This window comes from Armigeres subalbatus, chromosome 2 (assembly GCF_024139115.2).
Source record: "Armigeres subalbatus isolate Guangzhou_Male chromosome 2, GZ_Asu_2, whole genome shotgun sequence".
Lineage (NCBI taxonomy): Eukaryota > Metazoa > Arthropoda > Insecta > Diptera > Culicidae > Armigeres > Armigeres subalbatus.
In genome coordinates, this window is record NC_085140.1 from 378,777,715 (window position 1) to 378,803,595 (window position 25,881).

Genomic DNA, 25,881 nt, shown 5'->3' on the forward strand with positions numbered 1-25,881 from the left:
GAATAAAAAACGCACAATTAAAGGAGTTTTTTTATATTCACTTATTATTTATTTCATCAATAGCTCTCAGTTATATATTTTTTCAAAGAGAAATAGTTAACAATAATTTATTCTTTGTTATACATTTTCCGATGTATGAAATATATTTTAGACAAACACGCTATTTTACATAGCACATACAGAAACAATGATGAGCGTGGTTAAATAATTCAACAATAATTGGGCATTGTAGGACGAAGCGGAAATTGTTCCGAGGCAAGGTGTTGAAATATTCACCTATAGAAGATCTACCATTGATCGTTTGAAACGTACAAATATAAAAAAAGAATTATGGAATGTTCTGATAATGTTATGCCTTACGTTCAATAAGTGATTGTTCAACTTGGACGTAATAATTCGCTTTTTTTTTATTTGTAAAGCAGTGTAAATCTAACGGGATGGACTTTAATGAGTTATCATACAGGTCTTGGCCGAAGAGTTTCAAATTTTGTTATCGCAGCTTGTATTTTTAAATTTATCTCATACCCCCCATATTAAGCCTATCAAAAACAAAATATAGAAGGCAACTTCCTCTTATTTTAGAGATTTTTTTCCGGCGCTGATCACAAATGATAGTGAAAAAACGATGATATTGGAAATTGATTCCTATATTTTGAAATGAAATGAAATATGATAAAATGCATCTTGAACACTCGCCAATAAATACTTATTGTGGCAAAAATTTATTCGTTTGAAAAACTACATATTTAGACGCACTTTTTGTTGATTTATCGGAAGTTTGTGAAGTGGCCGTATGTAGCTTCAATTGTAGTACGTAGAACTAATAGAGATAATCAACTATAGAGGAAGTTTATCGCTGTCGTCACTGGTGAAACATCTTTTGCTGGGGAGGATAGGGCGTTAAATGTCAAACAAAAAATCAGTACGATTTGACAGTTGTGTATCCTACATGTTTGGGAACGAGAACAAAGGGAACCGCAGCGACAATCGTCCTTTATGGTTTATTACCTCTATTGTAGAACTGGTTCATTATTTTTTGGTTATACACCAACTGTTACACACAAAAATCTAAATTTATCCACAAATATAATAGTCGTGGTGATCCAATCGGAAAAGCAAGGACTTTAACCATTACCAGGTGACATGTTCGATGTTCGTCCAATCGAGGGGATCTTTTGGATTGAAAGTTTTACGTCCAGAGTATAATTGTACTTTGTCACACAACATACAAATTTATACATTTGTTTGGCATTGAACGCTCTTAATTAATATAAAAAATAAGTCGAATAAGAGCTAATGGCGGTAATCAATAAGCATGCGAAATTTCCAGCTTCCAAGTAAACCCAACATTCAGTGTTTTGGAAAAAAAAACTTGTAGGAGTCCACTATTGGGCATTTTACCCTATTCAAATATCTGTTCGTAATAGGATGCTTTCCTTGTGCTCAAGCTCAGAACTCTTGATGCGTTCAGAAATAAAGTTACTTTTGATAAACCCAAATTTGATGAATGTTTCACTTTCGCTTTTGAATACGTATAGACCAAATCGATAATTATGCGTTCCGGATTAACACTGATTTTCATACTAGACGCAATATATCGATTGAACTTGCCAAAATACTAAAACTGATTTTAATTGAACTTTGTGAAAAAAGCGATAAAAATGTAGATGGATGATAAAGGAAAGCATACATCAAAGAGAACAGTACAGCAGCACTCACTTCCGCAGTTTAATGTTGTCTCGAGCGGAAAAGTATACTAGCGCCATCGTGATGACAATATGGCAATGTCAACACTGATGGCGTTGAGGTTTGATTTGATTGTTTAGTGCTTACACACGTTTTTTCAGCTGAAGGTACCGTGTTTCATTGCAAACTTTGGCTCGATATGAATTAATAATGACCAGGCTAGTGCTGATAAACGAAAGTATAGTTTTACAACTATAAAATAAAATCAAAAAAATTTGAAACTCTTCAGGCCATTTCCTATAGTGCTGAAAATAATCCCTAATGCAGATCGAGATCATAAATGCAAGCATAAGAAGTTTTGTAACCGGGAATATCTACTATTTCGCAGATGCATAGCTTGTTTTATACCAATTTGTCTTTACGGAACCTATTACTGGTTCATTCTCGTTCAATATGACGGGACTCTGTTTATTTTGAGTGTTTAGGAAGAGATACAAAAATCCGTTATGCGTAGAAAATCTATTCAATGTTCTTCGTAATAATTATAAAGGATGCATGCAGTTTCAAATAATACCAATCTAGAGACAGAAAAGAAGTCAATAAATAACTTTTCATTGGAGTTCTTCAATATTCATCAATTTATCAGTTTTGTAATATGTTAGCATGATGAACAATTATCGCGTTTTATCGGTACATTTATATGTACATTCTGAATCTCGAGACGATTATATCAGCAGTATGCTTGATATGTCCTGCAGACATAAGCGGGCTCAGAGCAATTCGAGAATCAAGATAAGTTATGTACAATAAAGAACAAAAATTGCGATTTCAATAAAGAGAAAACATTGGTCATTTTGGCTTATATCGAGTTCCGCTATCCGAAAATATGTTAATAATCCACTATGTTATAGAATAATAAGTTTACTTATAGTAATGAAGCTTAGAAAGAAGTATTAACGCTCCGCCACAGCTTCGTCGACTATGTTCTTACAAAGTTAGCTTCAGATTTACGTTTGACTTGCTCTGCCCATTTTTGTTTTTGTTGAAAGTATGAAAGTGCAAATTTACAAGAACAATAGAGCACTTTATGAAATTCTAGCGTTGGCGTCCGCTAAATTAATCGAGAGACGCAGTGTGTTTGATAGCTTTCTCCTGTTGGTTCCATCGTCAGTGCAGAATGTATTCGTTGCGTTCAGTTCGTCTCAGGCAATCTCCTTTGCCACTGGCACAATCGCCTCCCAGTACTTCATTTGCTGCAAGGAGAGAAAAGAGGATAAGTAAATTATTATTGTCAATCGGTTATCGATTATCAGTATTACTTTGTCCAAAATATACAGTTTAAATTTTGTAGAAGCGTATGCACATATCCTGTATGCCGTTGGAGCCATTCATAATTATATAGTACTGTTGACTTACGACGGACTTACATATAAAAAGTTCTAAAAAATATTTATTATCATTGAAGTAGGGAAAGCACCTGTGTAGCGTACCGTCAAACGGGGTGACTTGCAACACTTGGGTTTGCCACAAGTTTTTGTTATTTTTTTCAAAAAAAAATTAAGCCCAAACATCGACCTTGTCGTCACGCATCCCTAGGTTACATTGTATTTGTTGTGCCTAGTTGGTATTTAGGTGAAAATATTACTCACTGTTGTTTTTTTTTTTTGTATTATTTTGTGAAACATTTTCGTTAATTAAAAGTCGAACGTCGTAAATCGTAAGTTCGTGTAGCAAATTGAAAATAATTTCACCAAAATCGATCCCCTCTCGAGTTACAGTACCTAATAAGGTATGTAATTCCGCAAAAAACTATAAAATAATAAAATTGTTTGTTTTTGAAACATCAACTTTTTTGAAATTTGTCCCCCTGCGGGGTGACTTGCAACAGCTGATACACGATAGTTTTATTTATCAAAAACTGCTGATTCAGTTTTTAAACATTTTTTTTTTCAAACTAGCATTGATTTTATGTTACAGAATTCCTTTACTAGCCGCGAAACTACAAGAAACCTGAAGGAAGTCGCATGTATTCTAATTTTTCAAAGAAAACTTTGATGAAGGCAGCGGTAGAAGTTAAAAAACAAATTGTTTATCTGGGAAGCCGCTTGGCGGTACGATTTGTCCCCAACAACAATTTTACATTATCTTAATTTTATTTTATTTTATCTTTATTTTATTTTATCAATTTTACATTATCTTAATACAGAGAACATTAAAACTAAGACTTACGGTGGTCAAACAGTGTTGAATCCCCAAGAAGATCCAACACTTGTGGATGGATTGCTGCTTGCAGCGGAAATGCCTGTTCAAAATAATGATCTTAACATAATTGTGGTAAATTGGATGATGGAGAATGAAAGGAAAACCGTTTTAAAAACAACTATCCAGGGAATGACTGGTGGTGCACACCATTATTAAGCCGACTTAGAGCACTTTCAAACCGATGACGTAAAAATATCAATCGATACGTTGAAATCGTAAAAAAGGCGGAATGAGGGGAGGGGGGATCCCTCAAGTAAGACCCCTGCATTGACAGTGATGAAGAATGACCCAGGATGAAAAATCACGATGATTAAGTTGTTCTAAAACATGTTATAATTGAATTCGATGATGTGTTGCAAGTCACCCCGCAGTAGGGGTGGCTTGCAACACCCATCATTTTGATATTATTTTCATATTTTTATTATTGTTGTATATCTGATTATATGTCTAATCACTTATATTAGGACCCATTAAAAGTATCATGTACTAGTAGAATGAATAAATCCTTTTAATTCAGAATTATTGAGCGAGAAACTTGAAAAGTGTTGCAAGTCACCCCGTTTGACGGTACTGGTTTCGTGGGATCAAACCCCACCGAAGGGGCATGTACATGTTGTGCATATGCATAATCTAGTTTCAGACATAGTAATCATTGAAGGTCAAATCCTAAAAAAAGCCGTACACACAGATCTGTCTGTTCTTTTTGATAATGCCACCACTGCAATGCTCTCACTCTCACTCAATGCAATAGTGCTGTCCAATGAGCAGCTTGAAGTAGCTCGAAGTTGTTCCCGTCCTGCTCGTTCTTTTTTGTCAACAAATAAGCATGAGCAGGACAGGGAGAAACTACGAGCTACTTCAAGCTCTCATTGGACAGCACTAATCACTCACTGCATCGCTATTGCCAAATTAGACAAGTTGAGAGTGGCCCGTTTACATATTCGCTTATGTATCGAACTAGATGTTAGGCGACTCTTTATCCTGGAGATGCCCTTGTACAGTTGGCAATACCGCCCCAAGCCGACATATATCCAAAGATTTATATCCTATCGATCATAATTACTGTACTCTCCTCAGATTATTAACTAAGATAGGCTAAGATAGGCGAATTGATGTAGGCCCATAAATGTCTATGCCTACATCAATTTGTGCTAAAAAATAAGTAATTTAGGCTTCAATCTTTAAATTATGTAACTACGATATTATTAGAAAACTCAAATTTCAACTAAAACATCTTAAAACCAATATTTCAAATACAAGTGAGGTTGTCGAAGTGCGTTTTTCAGTTAATACCCTTTTTACATTATTGTTAATCATCCCTCGTAATAATATTGTGAATATAATGCTCACTTTTAGTCATAATCAACGTTCACTGCCTGGCCCCATATGGCGATGTTGTCCTACTGTCCCCACTAGTTCGTTGTCTAATTGAATTATGGCCCGTTTACATATTCGCTAGTTCTAACGGACAATGCACTATCCGACAATACTAGAATCCTATGATACTAGTGCGATATTAGCATAATGTAGACACTATTAGCAGATACAGAGGCGTCGCGTGGTCAATTCTTCAACCTGTGCACCGAGCGGCGTATTTCGGTTTTTAGTTGTTTGATGTAGCTGTCAATGTATCAGCATCAAAATTACGAGTAAGCACGCGACAACGACGACGACACCAAAGGCCTTACGCAGCAATTAATTAGTCCATCGAACAGTAACAGTTACCCAATTTTTATTCAGAGAGCTCAGTTCTAATTTAGACTTAAAACAGATAGGACCTTGATTGTAATGTAATTCTCCCGTTAAGTGAATAAATGTCTTTTTTAAAAAGCTAATTGTAGAGGTCCGTACTTAATTGGCGCAGTCGTACGGCTCGTCCCACGTTTCAAAGGCAGTGAATGACTAGAACATTGAAAAGTGAATTAAACGGAAAAACCCGTCGCGTAGAAATAATCCGAGTGAAAGACTTTCAGTGATTTATTGTCCAACCCGTGACCAGAACATTGTAAAGTGAACTAAATGGAAAACCCTACGCGCAGAAATATTCCGAAAAAAAGACTATCAGTGATTTAGTGTTTAATCCGTGACATCGACTAGCCGGCAAAGACGGTCCGTGAACAGGATCCTTCATCGCCATCCCTCAACACGTAGGAGACTTGTGCCAGCCGAGCAGAAACTTCACAAGAAGCGGTGGTTTTCAAACCTTCAGGAACGAGAGAACCGTAAGTAATTTTAATGAAATTTAATTTTTATGAGCAAATTCAATCCTATTCCTAAAGTGAAAGCATTGAAATATTGCAACAAAATGGAAAATATACAATCATTATTTGATAGCTTGCGCGCCCTGGAGCAACGTGTTAATGTTCTACAGGACGAAAATAACAATTTAAATCTACGGGTGCGGCAGCAGGAGCAGCAACCAGCCGAACAGGCAGCTGCAAGGGATACCGCGAACGATATTTTCAGGATCCCTGATCCAATCAAATCTTTGCCCACGTTTGATGGCAAGAAAAAACAGGCAACAGCCTGGATCCAAACTGTCAAGAGGACTTTGGACCGCTTTAAAAATTTGGTGTCTACGGACACGCTACAGGTATACGAACAGTGTATCATTAACAAAATTATTGGAGAAGCCAGAGACACACTCTGCTCCAACGGCAACCCTCAGACTTTAGATGAGGCTGCAACAGTGTTGTTGGGTAGCTTTGGTGATAAAAATACCATAGGAATATGAAGATAATGGACTCTCTTCATAACTATTACAAGAAAGCTAAAGAAATGATGGTAAACATCAATTCATTAACAAAAGAAAACGCAAAATACGCCACCCACTGGGAAGCGATTAATGAATTTATTGAGCAAGAATGCTTAGCCGCATTGGATGGTATCATCCAAAATTCCATTTCTCCTTGGACATCCCCAATATGGATTGTTCCAAAGAAACTTGATGCTAGTGGTAAGAAAAAATGGCGTGTTGTAATAGACTACCGGAAATTAAATGAGAAGACTGTGGATGATAAGTTCCCGATTCCACGCATCGAAGAAATTCTTGATAGACTTGGTCGCAGCAATTACTTCACTACGTTGGACCTCAAATCTGGGTTTCATCAAATAGAAGTGCACCCTAAAGACGGACAAAAAACCGCTTTTAACACCGATAAAGGTCATTATGAGTTCATTCGCATGCCATTTGGACTTAAAAACGCGCCAGCTACTTTCCAGCGCGTGATGAATCATATACTTGGTAATCTAATCGGAAATTGTTGTCTAGTCTATCTAGATGACATTATTATATTCGGAAGCTCTTTACAACAACACCTTGATAATCTGAACAAAGTACTTCATAGACTTACTCAAGCCAATCTCAAAATCCAATTCGACAAGTGCGAGTTTCTTCAGAAAGAATGTGAATTCTTAGGTCATATAATAACCCAGGATCGCATCAAACCTAATCCCAATAAAATTGAGAAAATCATCAACTGGCCACTTCCAAAAACCACTACCCAGATAAAAGGCTTTTTGGGACTACTTGGTTATTACAGGAAATTTATTCGCGATTTCGCTAAATTTACGAAACCGTTGACAAAGTGTTTGAAAAAGGACGTAAAAATCGTCCATAATGAAGAGTTTATTAGCTGCTTCAATGATTGCAAGCACTTACTGACAACAGATCCTATTCTAAAATATCCAGACTTTAATAAAAAATTTATTTTGGAAACGGATGCAAGTGCAGGGTGGCCACTGGAATTCGATTTTCAAATTCCCGGTTTTTTCCCGCTTTTCCCGGTAATTTTTGTCAAATTTTCCCGGTTTTAAATTAACTTTAAAAAAATCAGATTAAACTGGAGGTCAGTTTTATATCGAAGCAACTGTTAATTTGTAACGAACCTTTGAAATAGTTACATTAAATTACCAACAACGTGTTATGCGAAAATGGTTTTATAAAAAGGCACACTGAAAATGTGCGCTTCGTTGCCATGTCGTTAGTGTTAACCGGCATTTCATCAATGTCGAATCGTAATTCTACATTGGCACTTAATTACAATGATTTAATTTTTTTCTTAGTTGCAAAACATTCGTATTTTTTTCTAGGATGCACAGCTTTCGTTAGTTTCTGACAGTGCCAATGGAAATTATATGCCAGTCTAGTGGGGTTCTTCCTTCTTAGAGCATAATGTTCACAGAAAGCAATAAAGTTATAGTTATAGTATAGCCGACATCTTTTTAATGTTCAGCTCTCGGTTTGATCTTAATCAGACTATCTCAAAGAATACCTTCCTGAGTAACTGATGGAGCTTTTTAATTATCGCAAAATTAGGTGAGGAAATCCTTTCTTAAAAAGTAAATTAAATTCAATTCCAGTTTTAAACTTAGGAATTTAGCAATGAAATAAGTAAAGCACTGTATAACCTCATTATGGTGATTGGTTTCACTTTTCTAAAAATTTAAAAAATATTAAACAACTAATTTGAACACAGATTTAAACCGAAGCCAATCTTCGTTTCCGATCAAAATAATTATTCAGTTTTCTAAAAAAGATTTAAACGCCTTTTAGGCAATCAAAACATATTCGATTCGTAATTAATTCAACTTTACTTTCTTAATTTCTAGAATTATGTCTAGAAAGTGAATCTTGGATTTTGTATTGAAAACTTTGAACGTCCCCTTTCAATATTAGTATATTGTGATGTTCTTAGCTTGGGAACCTATTTATTATTCCGTGTTACAAATTAGAAAACTATCTTTAAGTAGCTTTTCCACCATAGTAAACTTAAATATATTTTACTCTTTAGTATATTACAGACATATTCACGAAGTATTAAAAAATAACCATTTTCATTGATTTGTAGAATTTTCAAATATAATTCCAAGCAACTCTTGAACATGTGTTAAAATATATATTATTTATTTATTTATTTTTTCGAATTGTGTGCAATTGGAAATTACATACACATAACAGAAGTACAAAGGCAAACTTGGATATTAGATGAATAACTTGAAGATGAAAACATTCATTCGAAAGAATGAATATTTCGAAATTCGATCCTATGCTTTTATTCCTTATAACGTAATATTTATGATATATGGCCGGGGTTCTACCAAATCACATCAAGCACCAGAAAATTACTCATATTTTTGCCCAAAGTTTTGTTTAACAGATTTAATTGATCACAAATCGTATAGGTCCTACACTATAGGATATCTATCGACCCAATAACTGGGGATATCCTACAACAAAAGTACGCATGAATTGATTTGAAATAATTTCCGTTTTCCTTTTACGTACAAAATATCATAAATCAGTCAAAAAGCCGCTTCCTCGAAATTGGAATCAAAATGATCTAGAGACAATTGGATCTAGAAAAAAACGACTTATTTTTTATACCTCACACATTATGGACTAAAATCAAATAACTCAGTTAGAATGCGATTGAAGAATGAACATCAAAGAGAAAATCTTTCCTTTTTATATCAACTCCATTAAAAACTTTGAAGAATTTCGAAATTATCAAAAATCAAAAAAATATTTTTTCCCGGTTCATGTTCTGAATTCCCGGTTTTCCCGCTTTTTTTCCCGGTGACTTCAATTTCCCGTCTTTTTCCCGGTTTTCCCGTTTTTCCCGGTTCGGTGGCCACCCTGAAGTGACTTTGCATTGGGAGCTGTTTTGTCCCAAAAATTTGAAGATGGTAAAGAACACCCTATTGCTTACCCATCAAGGACACTGAATGATGCAGAATGCAATTATTCAGCTACCGAAAAGGAGCTATTAGCTATTGTTTGGGGAACAAAACATTTCAGACCCTATATCTTTGTAAACCACTTTGAAATCCACACGGACCACAAACCACTTGTGTGGCTCCGGCAGAAAAATGATTTGAACAGGAGACTCCTTCTTTGGAAGCTGGCTCTCGAAGAGTATAAATTCGATATCAAATATAAAAAGGGCACCCTCAACACCAATGCGGACGCACTATATATGAACCCGGAAACAGAAGGAAACCAGGATGGAAAACAGAGGTAAATGCAAATTGGGCCAATGGTGACAGCGATAACATGACCCAACATTCTGCCGACACTGACGATAACGAATTCATTCCATCATCGCTAAGACCTTTGAACGAATTTCGGAACCAAATTATTCTGGAAAAAGCGAACGAAGACAGCCGAGAATCTCTTACCTTGTTTAGAAACTACCACAGAACTATTATAAAAAATTCAATTTTAGCCCAGCGATATTGATAAACATTTTAAAAGAGTACGCTTCAACAAAATGCTCAACTGGACTCTATTGTAGCGAAGAGATATTAACAAGCCTGCAAGCTGCATACACAAATTATTTTTCAAGAGCAAAATCATTTAAAAATTTTTGGACTCAGAAAAAACTAGAGGACATTACCGACGAATTAGAACAAGATCAAATTATTCGGACTCAACACAATAACAATCACAGAGGAATTAACGAAACCAAATCACACATTTCCCGTACATACTTTTTCACAGGAATGAAAAGCAAGATTACGAAATTCATCAACATCTGTAAGCTTTGTCAAAAGGGTCTGTTCAAATATTACGTAACGCGAAAAACGTTGTTTTTAAGAACCACCCACCCCTCGTAACAATCTGTAACAAAATTTAGAACTACCCCCACCCCTATGCGTAACGCGTAACAAATACATTTTTTTTTAATCTTGTTTTGGTAGAATGTGAACCACGATACATAAATTATTATTCTTTGTGTATTTTATGCTGTTTTGAAGACAGTAACTATTTTTTGAAAAATTTAAATATTTTTTCTCAATTGTTACGCGTAACAATTTCTCGAAGGACCCCCACCCCCTATATTTTGCGTAACAAATCGTAACAAAAATAAAACAACCCCCCACCCCCTATTGCGTTACGTAATATTTGAACAGACCCAAAAGCTAAGTACGAAAGACATCCATATAAACAAAAGTTTAAACTGACTGCAACTCCTAAAAGACCGTTGGAAATTGTTCACATGGATATTTTTATCATACACAACAAACATTACCTAACACTTTGTGACAAGTTTTCCAGACTTACCATGGCAATTCCCGTAAAATCACGGAACACCGTACATATTCTCAAGGCAATAACACACTTCTTCTCTACTTTAGGAAAGCCCTCTCTATTAGTCATGGATCAAGAAGCATCGTTCACCTCCACAACCCTGAAAGAGTTCCTTGAAGAAAACAACGTAGAATACCACCACACAAGCGTTGGACAATCTTCCTCGAACGGAACCGTGGAAATTGTCCATAGAACGCTAAGGGAACTCCACAACATTTTGTCAATTAAAGAATCCACGAAAGATCTAGCCGAAACAACAAAAATAAATCTTGCCGTGTCAATTTACAACGATTCTATTCATTCTCAGACAAAATTGACACCAAAGGAATTATTTTTTGGCGTAAGAAACGAGGACCCAATCCCAGAGGATCTTAACGAAAGGATCGAGCAGAAGGAAGCTCTATTCAGAGTGTACGCGGCCAGACAAAAAGAGGACAAAATCAAATTCTTGGACAAAGTCAACAAAAATAGGGAAGACCCCGACCATTTCCTTGATGATGAAACGATTTATGAGCGCAAAAGGAACAATCTCAAACACCAGGAGAGGTATAGGGAAAACAAAGTCTCAGAAAACAAGGAGACTACCGTCATCGATACAAGCCACAGAAAAATTCACAAATCAAAACTCAAACGAAAACGAAAGCTTAACTAAAGTATTAATAAACCATTTTTCCTTCATTTCTTTCTAGCATATTTCACACGGAAAATGATGTCACCCATTGGTCTAACCATCATCCTAACATGCTTAGGCATCCCCTTATCATGTTTTCTTATTCCTAACCCTACACAACGCTTAGAAATAACAGACCTTAGCAACCATCCAGGTTTATTCGCTTTGAAAATGGGTAAAGTTTTCATTAGAGAAGGTTATCATACTTTGATACATGAATTCAAACTTTCTGCTTTTCAAATAGTTTTAAATCAATACGAGTTAATCATTAATGAGCTAGAACAAAATCCACAAACCGTAGAAATTACTCAACTTTTGAGACAGAAACTTAGACAAGCTAGCGTAGAATTAATCCCAAGACAGAAACACAAGCGTAGCATTGAAATTCTAGGGTCAATAGTTAAATCCATCACAGGTAACCTTGATAGTCAAGATTTCAAAACTCTGAGTAACCAAATTGATACATTGAAAAATTCAAACAACGTTTTAATCACGGAAAATAACGAACAGATTAAAATTAACGAACTTTTTGAAAAACGATTGAATAACTTGACCAAACAAGCATATATACAAGCATCAGAAATAAACAGGTTCATTAAACAAGCTAGGCTAAATCTAGATAGGGCAATAGACTGGCAACACATGCTGCATCTTCAAAACATCATCTTTAACATGGATAACGTTCGCTATCAACTTGATATCATCTTTGAGTCCATCCAACTTTCTAAGCTAGGCGTGATATCGAAAGCATTTCTATATCCTACCGAACTTGAATTCGCCATACAACTCTTAACAGCAGACGGAATCGAAGTCAACAGCTATGATCAAGCTTACGAATACTTGGAACCATCTGCCTTCCATAATGGTTCATCTATTATCCTCTTGGTAAAAATCCCAAAATTTAAAATCGGAAATTATCAATTAATCCGACTTGAAACAATTCCAATTGATCGATAAGTCAACCAGATAAACGGAACGTACGCCATATTAAGCGTCATTTCTGACAAATGAGAAATGTACTCACGTCGAAGACAACCTTTTATGCAACAGTCAGTATCTGGTTAACGTTACAGAGAACGAATGTTACCACAAGATATTGCGAGGAAACCCAGGCAGATGCCCATTTATCAGCACCAGCCTCAAATCACCAGAAATAAAGCCCTTGGAAAACAATGGGATCTTACTAAAGAACATAATCAAACCACTTACTCTTCAAAACAGTTGCGGCTACGGACCAAAAAAACTAACAAATCATTATACATAACATTTTTTAATTGCTCGATTGACATTGAAGGAACTCACTATGACAGTGAAATGATGAGGTTCGATTCCAAGTTGGATGTTATACCACTTCACTTCGTTGAAGTCAACAGATCATCAACACAAATGGACCCGATGGAGGAGATGCAACAATTACAAACAAATAATCGGCATAGAATCAGCCTTCTGGAAACTACAAATCACCAAAATAGTTCAATTAACATTGGAAGCATTATCATCGTATCTATGATCATTATTTCTATTTTCATTTACATAACCAGAGAAGTACGAGGCATCCGAGACTTCATTCGCATCCAAACACCTGGCTCTTCATGAAAAGTTGACCCGAGACGGCTCAATCTTAGGCGGGGGAAGTTATGGACATTATTGGATATCGACTACAACAATACCGGATGCGCCATCCCTGACGCATCAAATCAAGTTGGGATATTATGGATATCAACGACTATAGCACCGGATGCGCTATTCATGATGCACCAAATAAATAGCCTTGGTATTGCTGACGCAGCAAGTGAATGACCGACATCCACAGCGACCCTAGCAACACAGCGAACCGAATGCACCTTGGACTCCCGACGCAGTAGAACCAAGGTGGCAACAACGACAACGACACCAAAAGCCTTACGCAGCAATTAATCAGTCCATCGAACAGTAGGGACAGTTACCTAACCAATTTTTATTCAGAGAGTTCAGTTCTAATTTAGACTTAAAACAGATAGGACCTTGATTGTAATGTAATTCTCCCGTTAAGTGAATAAATGTCTTTTTTTTGAAAAGCAAATCGTAGATGTCCGTACTTAATTATATATCAGAAAAATGGGGTCTGTACAATGAAGTTTATAATCTAAACGTCCCTCAATTATTATTTATTCTATTTTAGTTTATTCCTTTGATAAACCTTTTTTCTGAATGGCTGTTTTCATACCACGTGGACAGATGTTGAACAGTTTTAGATGTGTTCTTCCCTCCATCAGCGTACACATCTGATCATGCAATTTTTTTATTAATTTGTGTGAACCATGAACATTCTTCCTACCCCTCAACCCCCAAAGTTGTCCACATGGTATACGAATAGCTCCGAAATATTTTGGATATTGGTTGGATTTGACGAAAAATTCATCATAGGCCAAAATCCCAATCAATATAAAATATTGAAACGCTTTTGATCCGATGTGCTTATTCAAAACAGAACTTTCAACATGGAACGCTTCGAGAAAGCAGATAATTTATTTAATCACCACCTCTTTTTTTCTATTGTAGATCAAGTTGAAAACCGAACTGATCTCTCGCGACAATCGCATTTTCTTCCATTTCCGAATGTCGCAACTGCATCGCGAGTGGTGATGCGCACTACTCGCGATGTAGTTGCGACATCCGGAAATGGGAGAAAATGCGATTGTCTCGAGAGAGCAGTTCGGTTTTCAACTGGATTAACAATATTTATTTACAAAATAATGCGTGTATGATGCATGGCAAACCGTTCTCTGCTGAAAGTGCACGTGTTGGACAAAGTGGAGGAAATCTGTGAACTTTGCTCACAAAACGAGAAGTAGGCAATGCAAAATACTCGCGAACACTTGTTTTGCCCTTTTCTTTTTTTTGTCTTTATTAGGGAGACTTTCAGCCCGACGCTGGCTCGTCTCCGGATGTTGCCTTTTTCTTGCCTACTTACTACTCGCAGAGAAAACAGAAAAACGAACCCCGAAAAAAGTTCGTGAAGCTTCGCGAGTCATCCGGGTTAATTTGCAAAATGTCATAAAACAAACTCGGAATATATTTATCACGGATGTTCGAGCAAGAACACTTTTGCTTATTGTTTTTGGGTTTATCTCAAGTGAAATTTATCCATTGTATTCGAAGTAACCAAAAATACTCGCGACCGTGGTTTTTACTCGCGAACAAAATACTGCCCTGCTTTTTTACTTAGTTCTGCCCGTACTCGCGAACAAAGCATGGCCGCGGATTTGACCAGAGGATAGTGTTACTTTTAATGTCGATAATTTTTAATGGAACTAGAGCAACGACAAGCAGGCTCTCATCTGAGCTCTCAGCCTTCGACAATTTTTGTGTGTAGATGCTATGTCCTGAGCTTCCATCAAAAGCCCATTAGCATAGAGATGAGTGACGTTTAGCGCTCGCACACTAATGTGCAATTCGTCATGCGTAAAAAAATGTTTGTTTTCCTTCTGCTCATAACCTCAAAAATGATCGGGTCATCACAATGCTTTCAAAAGAGTCAAAAAATATATGGAAATATACTCATTTTTACCCAATCTTTGCTGAGTTGCACCCGTTGCACCATCTAGGAATGTTTGTTTTCCTTTTATCGCCACTCACACATTCGGACGTGAGAATCTCAATACAAGTCATAACCGTCCTTGAGCTCTCTACCGAAAGTTGTTGCATAATGCTAAGCGAGGTACAATTCATTAGGTCTTGCAAATCAACCTCATCGGACGTTTCAACGCGTAAAGACTAGGAAGCAGATTTGCATGTACCTCGTTTAAAGTACATCGAAACAGATTGTACTTTCTCTCGGATAATTCAAAGTCAATGTACAACGTCAGTGCTTGTACCGCTTTCATAACCTTTTCCTGATTTGCGCTTGAGCTACTTGATATATTGGCCGCAAATGCTAGCTCCTCAGGTTCATTAATATTGATGAGGTCTTCAACACGTTGTTTCTTTGTTTTATTTGAACATTCCTGAAACGGTTTTTGAGGTCTTCCCTTCGCGATGTTGAAGAAGACTCGGCAATTCTTTCAATATTTGTATTCGGATTGCGAGGAAGATTTACCAACGAAGACAATCAGCGAGAGTTGTGCTTCTCAAATTTCTCGGCTGATCGAAAGCTCTGTGACCATTTTTGATCAATTCTCAACCAAAATAATTTGCAAAACTGCTTTAGTTCTTTTTCAAGTTACTCTGAGAAATTATCTGAATTATATAAATCCGACAGAAACTTCAACACATGAGCTTTTCGTTGGGACGGATCAATGGAAGGCTATTGTTTGTATATATCTATGTTATTGAGCGCAAGAGTATCACATAGAAAATCATTAACAGCTATTAATAAAAGATATTTTAGTTACTAGATAAAGATTGTCGCTTCGGTTCCCTTTGTTCTGCTGTCCGAAACATGTGTGGTACATACCTGTCAAATCGTATGGATTTTCCTTCTTTGACATTTAGCTCCCCTATCCTCGCCAGCAAAAGATGTTTCGGACAGCGACGACAGCGACAATATTTATCTAGTAACTAAAATATCTTTTCTATTAATAGAGCAAATAAGAGCAGCTGGAATCACTTCCATTCTCTTAAGAATACTATTAGCACAGAGAACAGACGTTCATCTTTGCTCTGACACCTGTGTAAAACTTTAAACCGACAATTTAAATGTATGTCGTTATGCTCCTGGTAGGCGGCGCTGCAGTTGTACGATAACTGTCATGTCAATGTTTGTCAATAAAACAACCTAGCACATAACCTCCCAAATTTGTGTTTATTATTTCTCGCTTAACTTTTCAAAAGGACCTAAGTAACATTTTTTTCATGAATTAATTTGAGTACTGCAATCAAAATCTTTCATGTTTTTCTGTTGATTGCGCTATTCAAATTAATTCATGAAAAAAATGTTACTTAGGTCCTTTTGAAAAGTTAAGCGAGATTTGTGCTTCTGGCACCGGTCTGGTTCCGCTTCTGATACCGGCTACATTATAATCAAAAAATGGGTCGCAAATGTGAGTTTTATTGGTGCAGCAATCAACAAGGATACGGCATTTCCTTTTATCAGTTCCCAGATGACACAGAAATGTAAGTTTTTCTTTATAATTGAATATACGAATGTTTCTTAGAGAACGTTTTATAACGCAGGTGTAATGCTTGGGTGGAAAAATGTTGTTCTTCGGAAGCAACACAACTGTTTGCTGCAGCAGGACCGCAAGCATTCAGGAACAAACGAATTTGCTCCGATCACTTTCCTGTCAATGCTTTCAAAGAACCTTCCAGGAAAGAAAAAGGGTAATGTTGCCAAAAACTAATCATACATTCTTGTCTAAGTTCAAATTGTACATTCAGGTTAGTTTCAAACGCACTACCTTTCGAGTGTTCCTACATTCGAATGAATGTCCACGAAGGTCATCATAACGACTTACTTCCGTTCGGGTAATTACCATAAATCAGGTGAAAAGTTTCTATTTCAACAAAATATTCGTTTTACTTTATATTCAGAACATCATGTCATCACTCTCTGTGCTATTAGTGAGCTCTGATGCGATTTTCAGAGATGTGTTTTGATGTACTTTTTTTAAAAAGCTGTTTGAAGTTGTAGATTATTTCTTCCTACATAACTTCATGCCCATGGCTTGGAAGCTTTACTGATCACAATAATCGAGAAATGTCCAACTGAAACACATTAAATTGGATCTTACTGACTTGATTTTACGCTTTCCATATCGATTTTTACAGTGAAAGATACTTTCCGAAAACTTAGGCAATGCAAAAGATGCTTTTCACTAACAGGTGATAAATCATCCACTTTCGGCGATGGTTATCTAATCTAATCTAATCTAATCTCATACTTGCGCAGCCAATACTTGAATCCACTTTCGGCGATGGTTATGTTTACAAACACGAATTGTTTTGATCGTCCCAGTGACCTCACAAAGATACTAATGCGCATACAGCATAATTGAAACATATCATCATGGTCTACTTGATTCGACTAAATACGAGAGTCGATTTTTCCATTTTTGTCCAAGCGAGTACATATTTCCACCACTGTGGACAACATGTGGCGGTGCGTCGTTTCGGTATCGTGGAGTAAAATATAAAGCGCCCCCATCGCAGCATTTCAGTTGCCTCATATCACTTGTCGCCTGTAAAAAATCCGTGCATATTTTATGATTATGTGTTTATACCTAATCGTTCAGGGAATGTAAAATAACAACATTGCCAATGACAACAACATTATCCTCTCTTGAAAATGTTGGGACAAACTCAACTCGCAATAAGCGTTTGTCCCAAACTGCAACAGAATAGGACAAAGATCGCCTGCCGCGCATTTTGAGAAATAATCGGATTTCGATGATGTTTTTGGTTAAATAAGTATCAGTTATTATAGTTCAGACATAAACTTAACCATCTATTGACATGATTTTTGTTTTACTTCTGAAATTTACAAGTTATCGCAGTTTGAAAAGTTCACAACAATTACCTCTCCATGTTTGTTGCAAATAAATTGGAACGCAACAATGTCTTTATCCTCTGCAGATGAGGACAAAGAGTTATCGCTATTCTCTTTTGTCGCTTGTTTTTTGCATTTTTTAGCGACAATTACATTCCTTGCTAATCGTTAAATTTATACTAAAAATGCACATATGTAAATGAGCCATTAGCGAATACTAATGTGACAATGCTAATGGATATGCTGAAAAACAGGTCGAGTTCCAGTTGGAATACAGAGCCATTGAAGAAGAAGATTGCTGGATAGTGCATTTTTCGATAGAATTAGCGAATATGTAAAGTACTGATTGATGATGCGTTTTTAATACGGAAATTTAAAAAATCGCTGGTATTTCGGTGAAATGTGTAGCTACATTTTTAAATACCAATAAGTTTTTATTTTTTTTATGGTTTAGTTAAATCGTTGGATCATAAAGTGAGAGCTTATTTTATATTGTCCAACACGGAATGAGGGGAAATCTAAATTAGCATGACTCACCTGCTGCTGATGCGCCATCTGATCCTCTAGATACTTGATAATAGTGGACTTGAAGTCCCGTGCACGCGCCAGTTCGAAGCGTTCCATCTCTTTCTTGATTTCACTGGAAATGTTGTCGAATTCTTTTTGACAGCGTTGCACCTTTCCCTCCCACTAGAAAATTAAATCCAATTAAACTTTTTTTTTCACATCATTCATATCAACAACAAACCTCCTCCACTTCTTTCTGGGCGAAATCCAATTTGTCTCTTCGTTCCTGCAATTCCAACTTGGCCTTATTTTCTCGCTTTTTTGTCAACTGCATCTGGGCATGTTGCCAGTTCTGAAACACTTTCACCCGCTCATGGAAAACATCTTTAATTGCCCCGAACAATCCGATGTAATCCTTAATGGTCTCGCAGAGGATGTACAAATCGGAGTTGGCTTGTTCCGAACGAAGCAATTCCACCTTTTCCTCCACGTCAGCCAACTGGGACAGAGCCTGCGAAAGACCGGTGTGTTCTTCACATGTACTCAACAGGGCGGCAGATTTCGCTACGCCTCCCGTTAAGGTGGCCAGTTCCCGTCGGTGAGCGACCAGCGCTTTGATGGCCGAGTGCAACTTTTGCATATGTGCATCAATGTTTTCTACTTCGGTAATTTTATCATTGAACCACGGATCGGTTTCATCCATTTTGTAGGTAATTTTGTTGACCGTTTCTCCAACTTTATTGAACAGTCGCATGACACCGGCTCCACTCAGCGCAGCAGTATTGACCGCTCGGGGTAGTTCCTGGTCGCTCTCGAGGAAATTCACAAAGTCGGTATCCTGGCACAGGAATGGATGCTGCGCTACGCGATTCAAGAAACGCTCTAACGAAGCCCGGCGGTTTTCCACCCATTCCAGGTTAGCTCCGGTACCTGGGTCACTCTGTGGTTGACTGCCCATTTTGACCTTGGTAGTCCCGATGATATTCTTCTCCGGTGCCGGTGGGATAATGCGTCCCAGCCGAAGATATTTACTAACTAGCAGATCATGCAACCCAAGGAAATCACTGAAGCGTCGCATCGTAAAGAATTGTCGCTTTTTAAACTTCAATATGTTGGTTTTCGTGGAAACTCTGCAAGAAATGCTAATGTTTAAAGCTGCATGTACAAAATGGCAGTAATAACTCACTTGTAGGCAAGGTATGATCCCATACCATCACCGACTTTCTGTGGATCGGAAACTACGATTTCGATAAATGCATCGCCAGCCTCGTCGGTTGGAACATCCTCCAATACGGGTGAGAGGGGTTCCTAGAATAATCATTTGAATTAGAATGTTGGGAATATTACATACATGGGATTCATAATTATTGGACATAAAATGGTAAAATTTGTTTTTTAGTGTATTACACAATACGTCATGAGGAAAACTGTGCTTTGCATGAACAACGTGCACGTCGACGATTCTTCACTTGTACACTCCATCCATTCACTGTTCCTAATGCTTCCCAACCTCTAGCGCTACCCTGCTCAGGCAGAGACACTCTTATTAACAATTCATTTTTTTACGTTTTTGCTCCCCTATGCAACGTTTAAATTTGTCATTTTAGGAGCCCCCTTTCAAATTTGAGCGCTAATTATTAACAAAGGGAGTAACAGCCAGGGATCGATTTTCATGAGATCCAAGCTTTACGACGCATTTAGGGCGCATTATAGTGATTTTGTTGGGGTATTAGAACGTTCATGTACGGATGTAATTTTAGGTATTTTTGTGTTTTCGTTTACACAGGGGCACGTTTTTGTTTATTTCGGCGCAGATGAGGAAAATAATGTTATGGTAAAGTCATATTTGTAACGCGAATCTATATTCATCCGATTTCCAAAAACGTGGGACGCTTTTAAGGGTAGTATTTTGCTACCAAATTATATAAATGTTTTCAGAGTAACATTTTTTCTTGTGTTTGTAAATGCGCTAGAAGAAAAGTAAAAAAAAAGTAGAATCACGAAAAAAATTCCACAGCGAGATATGGGATGCAATTCTCCCAATAATTTAAAAAATTTCAAAATGATATTTAGGAGCACCAGGTTAGATTTTAGATTATCTACATTGTACCTACATATATTTATTTGATCGTTAATGAAAATATTTTTTTTCTCGAATTAATCCCAGAAAAAATACTATTTTTGATGTTTATTGAATATCTAAACAACACAAGAATTCTGTTGCGCTTAACATTTTAAATGGGTTTATTCACCATTGCTGTCGGAAGAATACCGTGTCGCGAATATCTTGTTCCGGAAATTTCAAGAAGCGATTCAACTTTTGGCATAGAACAACATTTCATCAACAAGTTGGGAATTTATTGTTGTCATGGGCAGATAATTATTAGGCAATAAGTTAGCGTTGATAGCAAAAATATTTGGAAAAACAATTATTGCTAAAATCGAAAAATGTCAAAAAATAGCCTCCATTAGCAGCAGTGCTAAAACGCTCGTAAATAAAATTTTCTCGATTTTGAGCAAAAAAAGATTTGGACATTTTTTAAAGCTAAGAGTAAAAGATAATTAGGGTAGGACGGGGTAAGATCAGCACCCTAAGACAAATACTTAATATCTTCTCAGCAAGCATGCTTTTCTATATTACAATACGACAGTTCTTGTTTGATGCATCTTATCTAATAACTAGACTAGAAAGCGAATTTAAAAAAGAACGGTAATTCCGATAAATGTGACTTAAACTCTGTTTTTGACTTGTTCAAATACACTACGGGGCAAGAAGGTACCCTTTTGAAAATATTTTTTCTGTTTAAAATGCATTAGAGCACCAATATTAACAAAAAATAATAGCTTTTCACATTCATTTTATTTTTATAATATTTTTTCAGTGTCAATTCTTATGTTGGACTATAGTTGACCAGTGTGTGGGGTTATTTAAAGGGAAAAAGTCATAGTAGCAGAAAAATTATGGGGTGCTCTTCTTCCCCGGGTGGTGATCTTGCCCCGTTCTCCCCTATTTGTTTCTTACAATATGGTGAAAATCTCGGCTTTCATAGTGAATTTTCTATCTTATAGAAAGCAATTTATGTTGCGCAGAATATGGGATAAAATTTACTTCCTGTTGCAAATTGTGCGCGATAAGTAGCCCGGCTTGTCAACCCAAATTGGACGTAGCAACTGTTCAGGCAAGGAAACATGACTTAAAATGCTGGAACTCGAGTCGAGCCAAGTTGGAAGGGAAGATATGTTTCTGTGATGGTTTGAAACCCTTTTGAAAAGGGTGGCTCCCATACAAATGAACCAGTAATTTCTGCATAACTCGAGAACTAGTCAGAGAATAAATCAATTTTAGGCGAAACGAAGTTGGTCGGGTCTGCTAGTAAGACATAAAAAAACTAAATCCTCATTTAGAATGGTCCAATCCTTATAATTTTCATAATATTTACTCCATTATTAATAATTCAACAATTTTTATGATAAATACCTAAAATTAATTTAGAAAACAGCTTACATTGCTACATCATATGAACATGCACCTGGGTGGAGCTAATAATTCAACAAGCGATTGCATTTTCATCTTGACATAGGCATTAGCCATTCCACCCCGTTGGCGAAATAACCCCCTCCTTCCCTATGCCAATCTACACAAATTTTGACCGATTCCCAAATAAAAACAGCATTGAAGCCAGAAAAAATGATATCAAACGTAAATATACTCTGGCGGAGGAAAAAAGTAGCGAGTAGTAGAAGTAGTTGTAAAAAAACGCTAGCTAAAAATGTTGAAAAAGACTAAAAAATTAAGAGCTGAGATTTTTTAACCTGAATTTTACAAAATTATAAACACTACCATTTTCCCATTTCTAAACATTTTCCACTAACTCATTTGATGTGTTTCACCTATTTTAACAAACTCGGCCAACTCACCCCAGCCCTGTGGCTGGTTGGTCGATTTTTTCCGCCGTTTGTTTATAACTTTGTCCTAAATTTATTTTCATCGTTGGAAACATGTCACAGATGTGCCCAAGACTTGTCTATTTAGGACAGTGAAAACCGTTTTTCGAAAAGTTTATCCAGATTTTACAGACATTCAGAAAATAAAACTCAGCCAACTAACCCCGATCTCCCCTAAACGTAAGGTTAACACAAATTGGACTGGTGGTAAATGCTAGTGGGCGGAACCGAGCGCGACAGTAGCAGCGTTACGATAGACGGAGATTCCTTCGAGGAGATGGAAGCATTCGTCTACCTTGGATCCTTGCTAACGGCTGATAATCGTTAGTCGTGAAATACGAAAGCTAAGCGGTCGTTTTTAGCGTAGCCAACACCAACACAAAATAACGTACGTCAAAATTGGAAAAGCTTTACATCGAAGAAAGGAAGGAAGGAGAAGTAACCGTCGGTTTTCATCAGTGGCGAACCGCCGGAGCTACGTCCAAAGTTCCGCCAATTAATAGCGAAAGGCTTGAATTGCACTTTCCGGCTCTGCAGTGCAGGGATGATGCTCACCAACCAACACGCATCATCCTAATTCGGTCGTAGAGTTCGTCGAGATTAAATAATATGGGTTCTACACTCAGGACCTCCCTGGCATTAGGCTGCTCAAGGTTATGCGGCGAGGGATCCATGATATGAGGGAGGATGTGCTTATCACTGAGCCCTGAAGCAGCAGTCTCAAGTCTGTTGCCGTACACAAACTCGCTCGTCTCGACAAGACTAACAAACATCGCGTCCAGCTTTTTTGATCCATCTGGAGCTACCAACCAGTGCGAGAAGATGGAGGTGGTCGATCCGAAGTGCGTCAACTGTGGCGACAAACATCGTGCCACCACCAAAAGATATCCAAAGAGAGCGGAGTTCCTGGAAACCAGGATCCTAGCCGGCCATCCCGATACCCTGTCGAGCGATTCCAGTTCTCCCACCATTATAACGTCACAAGCAACTTGAAGAGGCAGCTGTGTCGGTTTAAGCCCCAGCACCACCTGCTTTATCCACCAGTTAATGCCCCCCGCTTACTCCTCCTGAATTCCGTCGGTAGCGAGAACGAAACTGTCCCACCGGAAGAATTTGCTCTGCTCTACACAGGCCTCAGAGGCAACTGGTCATGATCAGGTCTTCACTCGTGGCATGTTCATCTTTGATAGGCTGCTAGGTTAGGCCTGGTCAACTGTAACGCTCTCTCACGTATGAGCAAAACAATCGAGCTGAAGAATTTCCTTGAGAAAATGTAAAAAAACGTGGGGGAGGTGAACATTCAAAATAAAATATTCTACGGAAACAGATCTCTCACGACCTGATGTCCTGTACTGATGCAACGACTCACTAAAGCGTTATTTCAATATTTTTACTCCTACCTTAAAAGGTCCTCCGTTGTTTTCATTCACCACGGTGTGTAAAAAATCATGCATTGATTATTGATTATTAAGGACTTGGGAGTGCATCACTTAATCTTATTTATTTGTCTCTACCATATAATAGTTGTCGATAATTGTTGATGCAAAAGTAAAGGATTAATAATGTCGTTTCTTTTAGCGTGAGCAACATATAGTTTGCTTGGATTTAGTTGAAGTTTAGGTAATTTTGGAAAAACACCTAAAGTAGCTACAGCGCCACTAGCGTTCTAGTACTTATGCTTCTACTTCCAGTATGAGAATACCCTTCATAACAATATTCAAATTAGCGTGAAAGGGAATATCATGCTGATGCTACAATCATTGTAGGCGGCTTGCCCCACTTGCTCCTAATACTATGTAGATATCTATAATATTTTTGCACCTTAGACATTTTGATTTTGTTTTGGGAAAAGTAATATCTTTTGTAGATGTTTATTTATTTTTTTCCGGGATAAGCATTTTTCTGATTTTCTATGCAGAGAAACCAGCTGATTGCAAATTATCAACTGATAAAAAGAAATGAGTTATATGATTCAATGAATACAATTTTGAGTAATAATATCAACATAATTAGCAATATATTTGGAATTTACGATATTTGGTTTCACCATTTCTCTGGTAATAAATATAGATCAATACAAAACATGACAATATTATTAGATGTTTTTTGTTCGATAAGAAGTATTCAATTGAAATAATTAGACAGACATTTACAAACAAATATTAATCTGAATGAAATATTTAAAAAAATACAGAATGGATGAGTTACATTATTGTTCTACATATAAAAATGCTGTGAGTGAAACGCCCATTCCCGTCAAAAGCTTATCACACAGTAAACCCGATAAGATAATTCCAAACAAAATATGCGTCACCAATATTAGTTTGGATTGCTCAAACAAAAAAGAGATGCACATTATTAGTTATGGACTAGAAATATGAATCATCCACAATGACCTCGAATACATTGTGAAGAAAAAAATCAAAAGGAGCAACAATGTTCCCAAATAGTACATATCCTAATCCAATTCATCAGATTGAAATGGGCTTGTTATAAGCAAAATTACGTCAACATTGATTCCAGCTTGATTGATAAACAATCAAGCACCTAGCGCCATAGGCAGCTCAAGCAAGCCAAACTAAACAAATCGTTGAACGTAAATTTCCAGGATCAGGTAATTAAATCAAATAGAAAACAACATTCAAACCTGAAGATTGTACTCACCTGAATAGCCGACTCGAAGATATCATTCTCGTTCTCATCGTCCGGCGAAGTGATATCCACGTTATCGAAAAGCGGAGGATGCGGCTGTTCCGATTGTTGCTGCACTTCTTCACTGGTTCCGTTGCTATCCATGATAAACGCTCCGCCGTATCTGCCTCAACCAGCTTAATTTCTTGTGAGCTTCCTGAGAGGTTGAAAATTTTCTTCCTTCCAAATCTCTAATCCCGATCGCAAGAATACGCCTTGTTAGTAGCTGCTGACGCGACGAAATACTTGCCACCCAATTAACACTCTAGTAACAATGATTTGTAGCAGAATCCACAACGACTCGAGAGTGCACTTATCTTTTGTTCCCCGTCGTGGCGTTTTTATTCTTTTCTTGACACCACACCGCGGCGATCGCTCGTTCACTCAATGAATTTTTTACAATCGTAACGAACACAAAAATTGTGATGCGCCCTTCGTCAGTGCAATCATCAGCTAACTGACAGCCAGAGAAAATACGGAGAAAGTGTGAAAAACACACGCAACACGGACATTTGTAAGTACCCATTAAATGGGTCCAGAGTACCCATTTTTTTAATCAGT

At 37.2% G+C, this 25,881-nt stretch overlaps 1 protein-coding gene across 1 annotated transcript; it reads right to left on the reverse strand.

Moving 5' to 3' along the window:
* Positions 1-17: 17 nt before the first annotated feature.
* On the reverse strand, positions 18-25,783 carry LOC134213133 (sorting nexin-2). The gene is made up of 5 exons (XM_062691772.1): positions 25,294-25,783; positions 19,871-19,992; positions 18,926-19,814; positions 18,715-18,867; positions 18-2,939 (listed from the first exon to the last, which is right to left on the reverse strand). Exons 1-5 carry the CDS (start codon positions 25,423-25,425, stop codon positions 2,889-2,891), a joined length of 1,347 nt encoding a protein of 448 aa, XP_062547756.1. The 5' UTR covers positions 25,426-25,783; the 3' UTR covers positions 18-2,888.
* Between the last annotated feature and the right edge of the window lie 98 nt (positions 25,784-25,881).

Excerpts from the sequence above, each read along its gene's own strand:
- LOC134213133 (XM_062691772.1), bottom strand. The coding sequence starts at position 25,425 with ATGGATAGCAACGGAACCAGTGAAGAAGTGCAGCAACAATCGGAACAG. Across the intron at positions 19,993-25,293 it reads TCTTCGAGTCGGCTATTCAG|GAACCCCTCTCACCCGTATT; the intron begins GTGAGTACAATC and ends TGATTATTCTAG. Across the intron at positions 19,815-19,870 it reads GGATCATACCTTGCCTACAA|AGTTTCCACGAAAACCAACA; the intron begins GTGAGTTATTAC and ends CATTTCTTGCAG.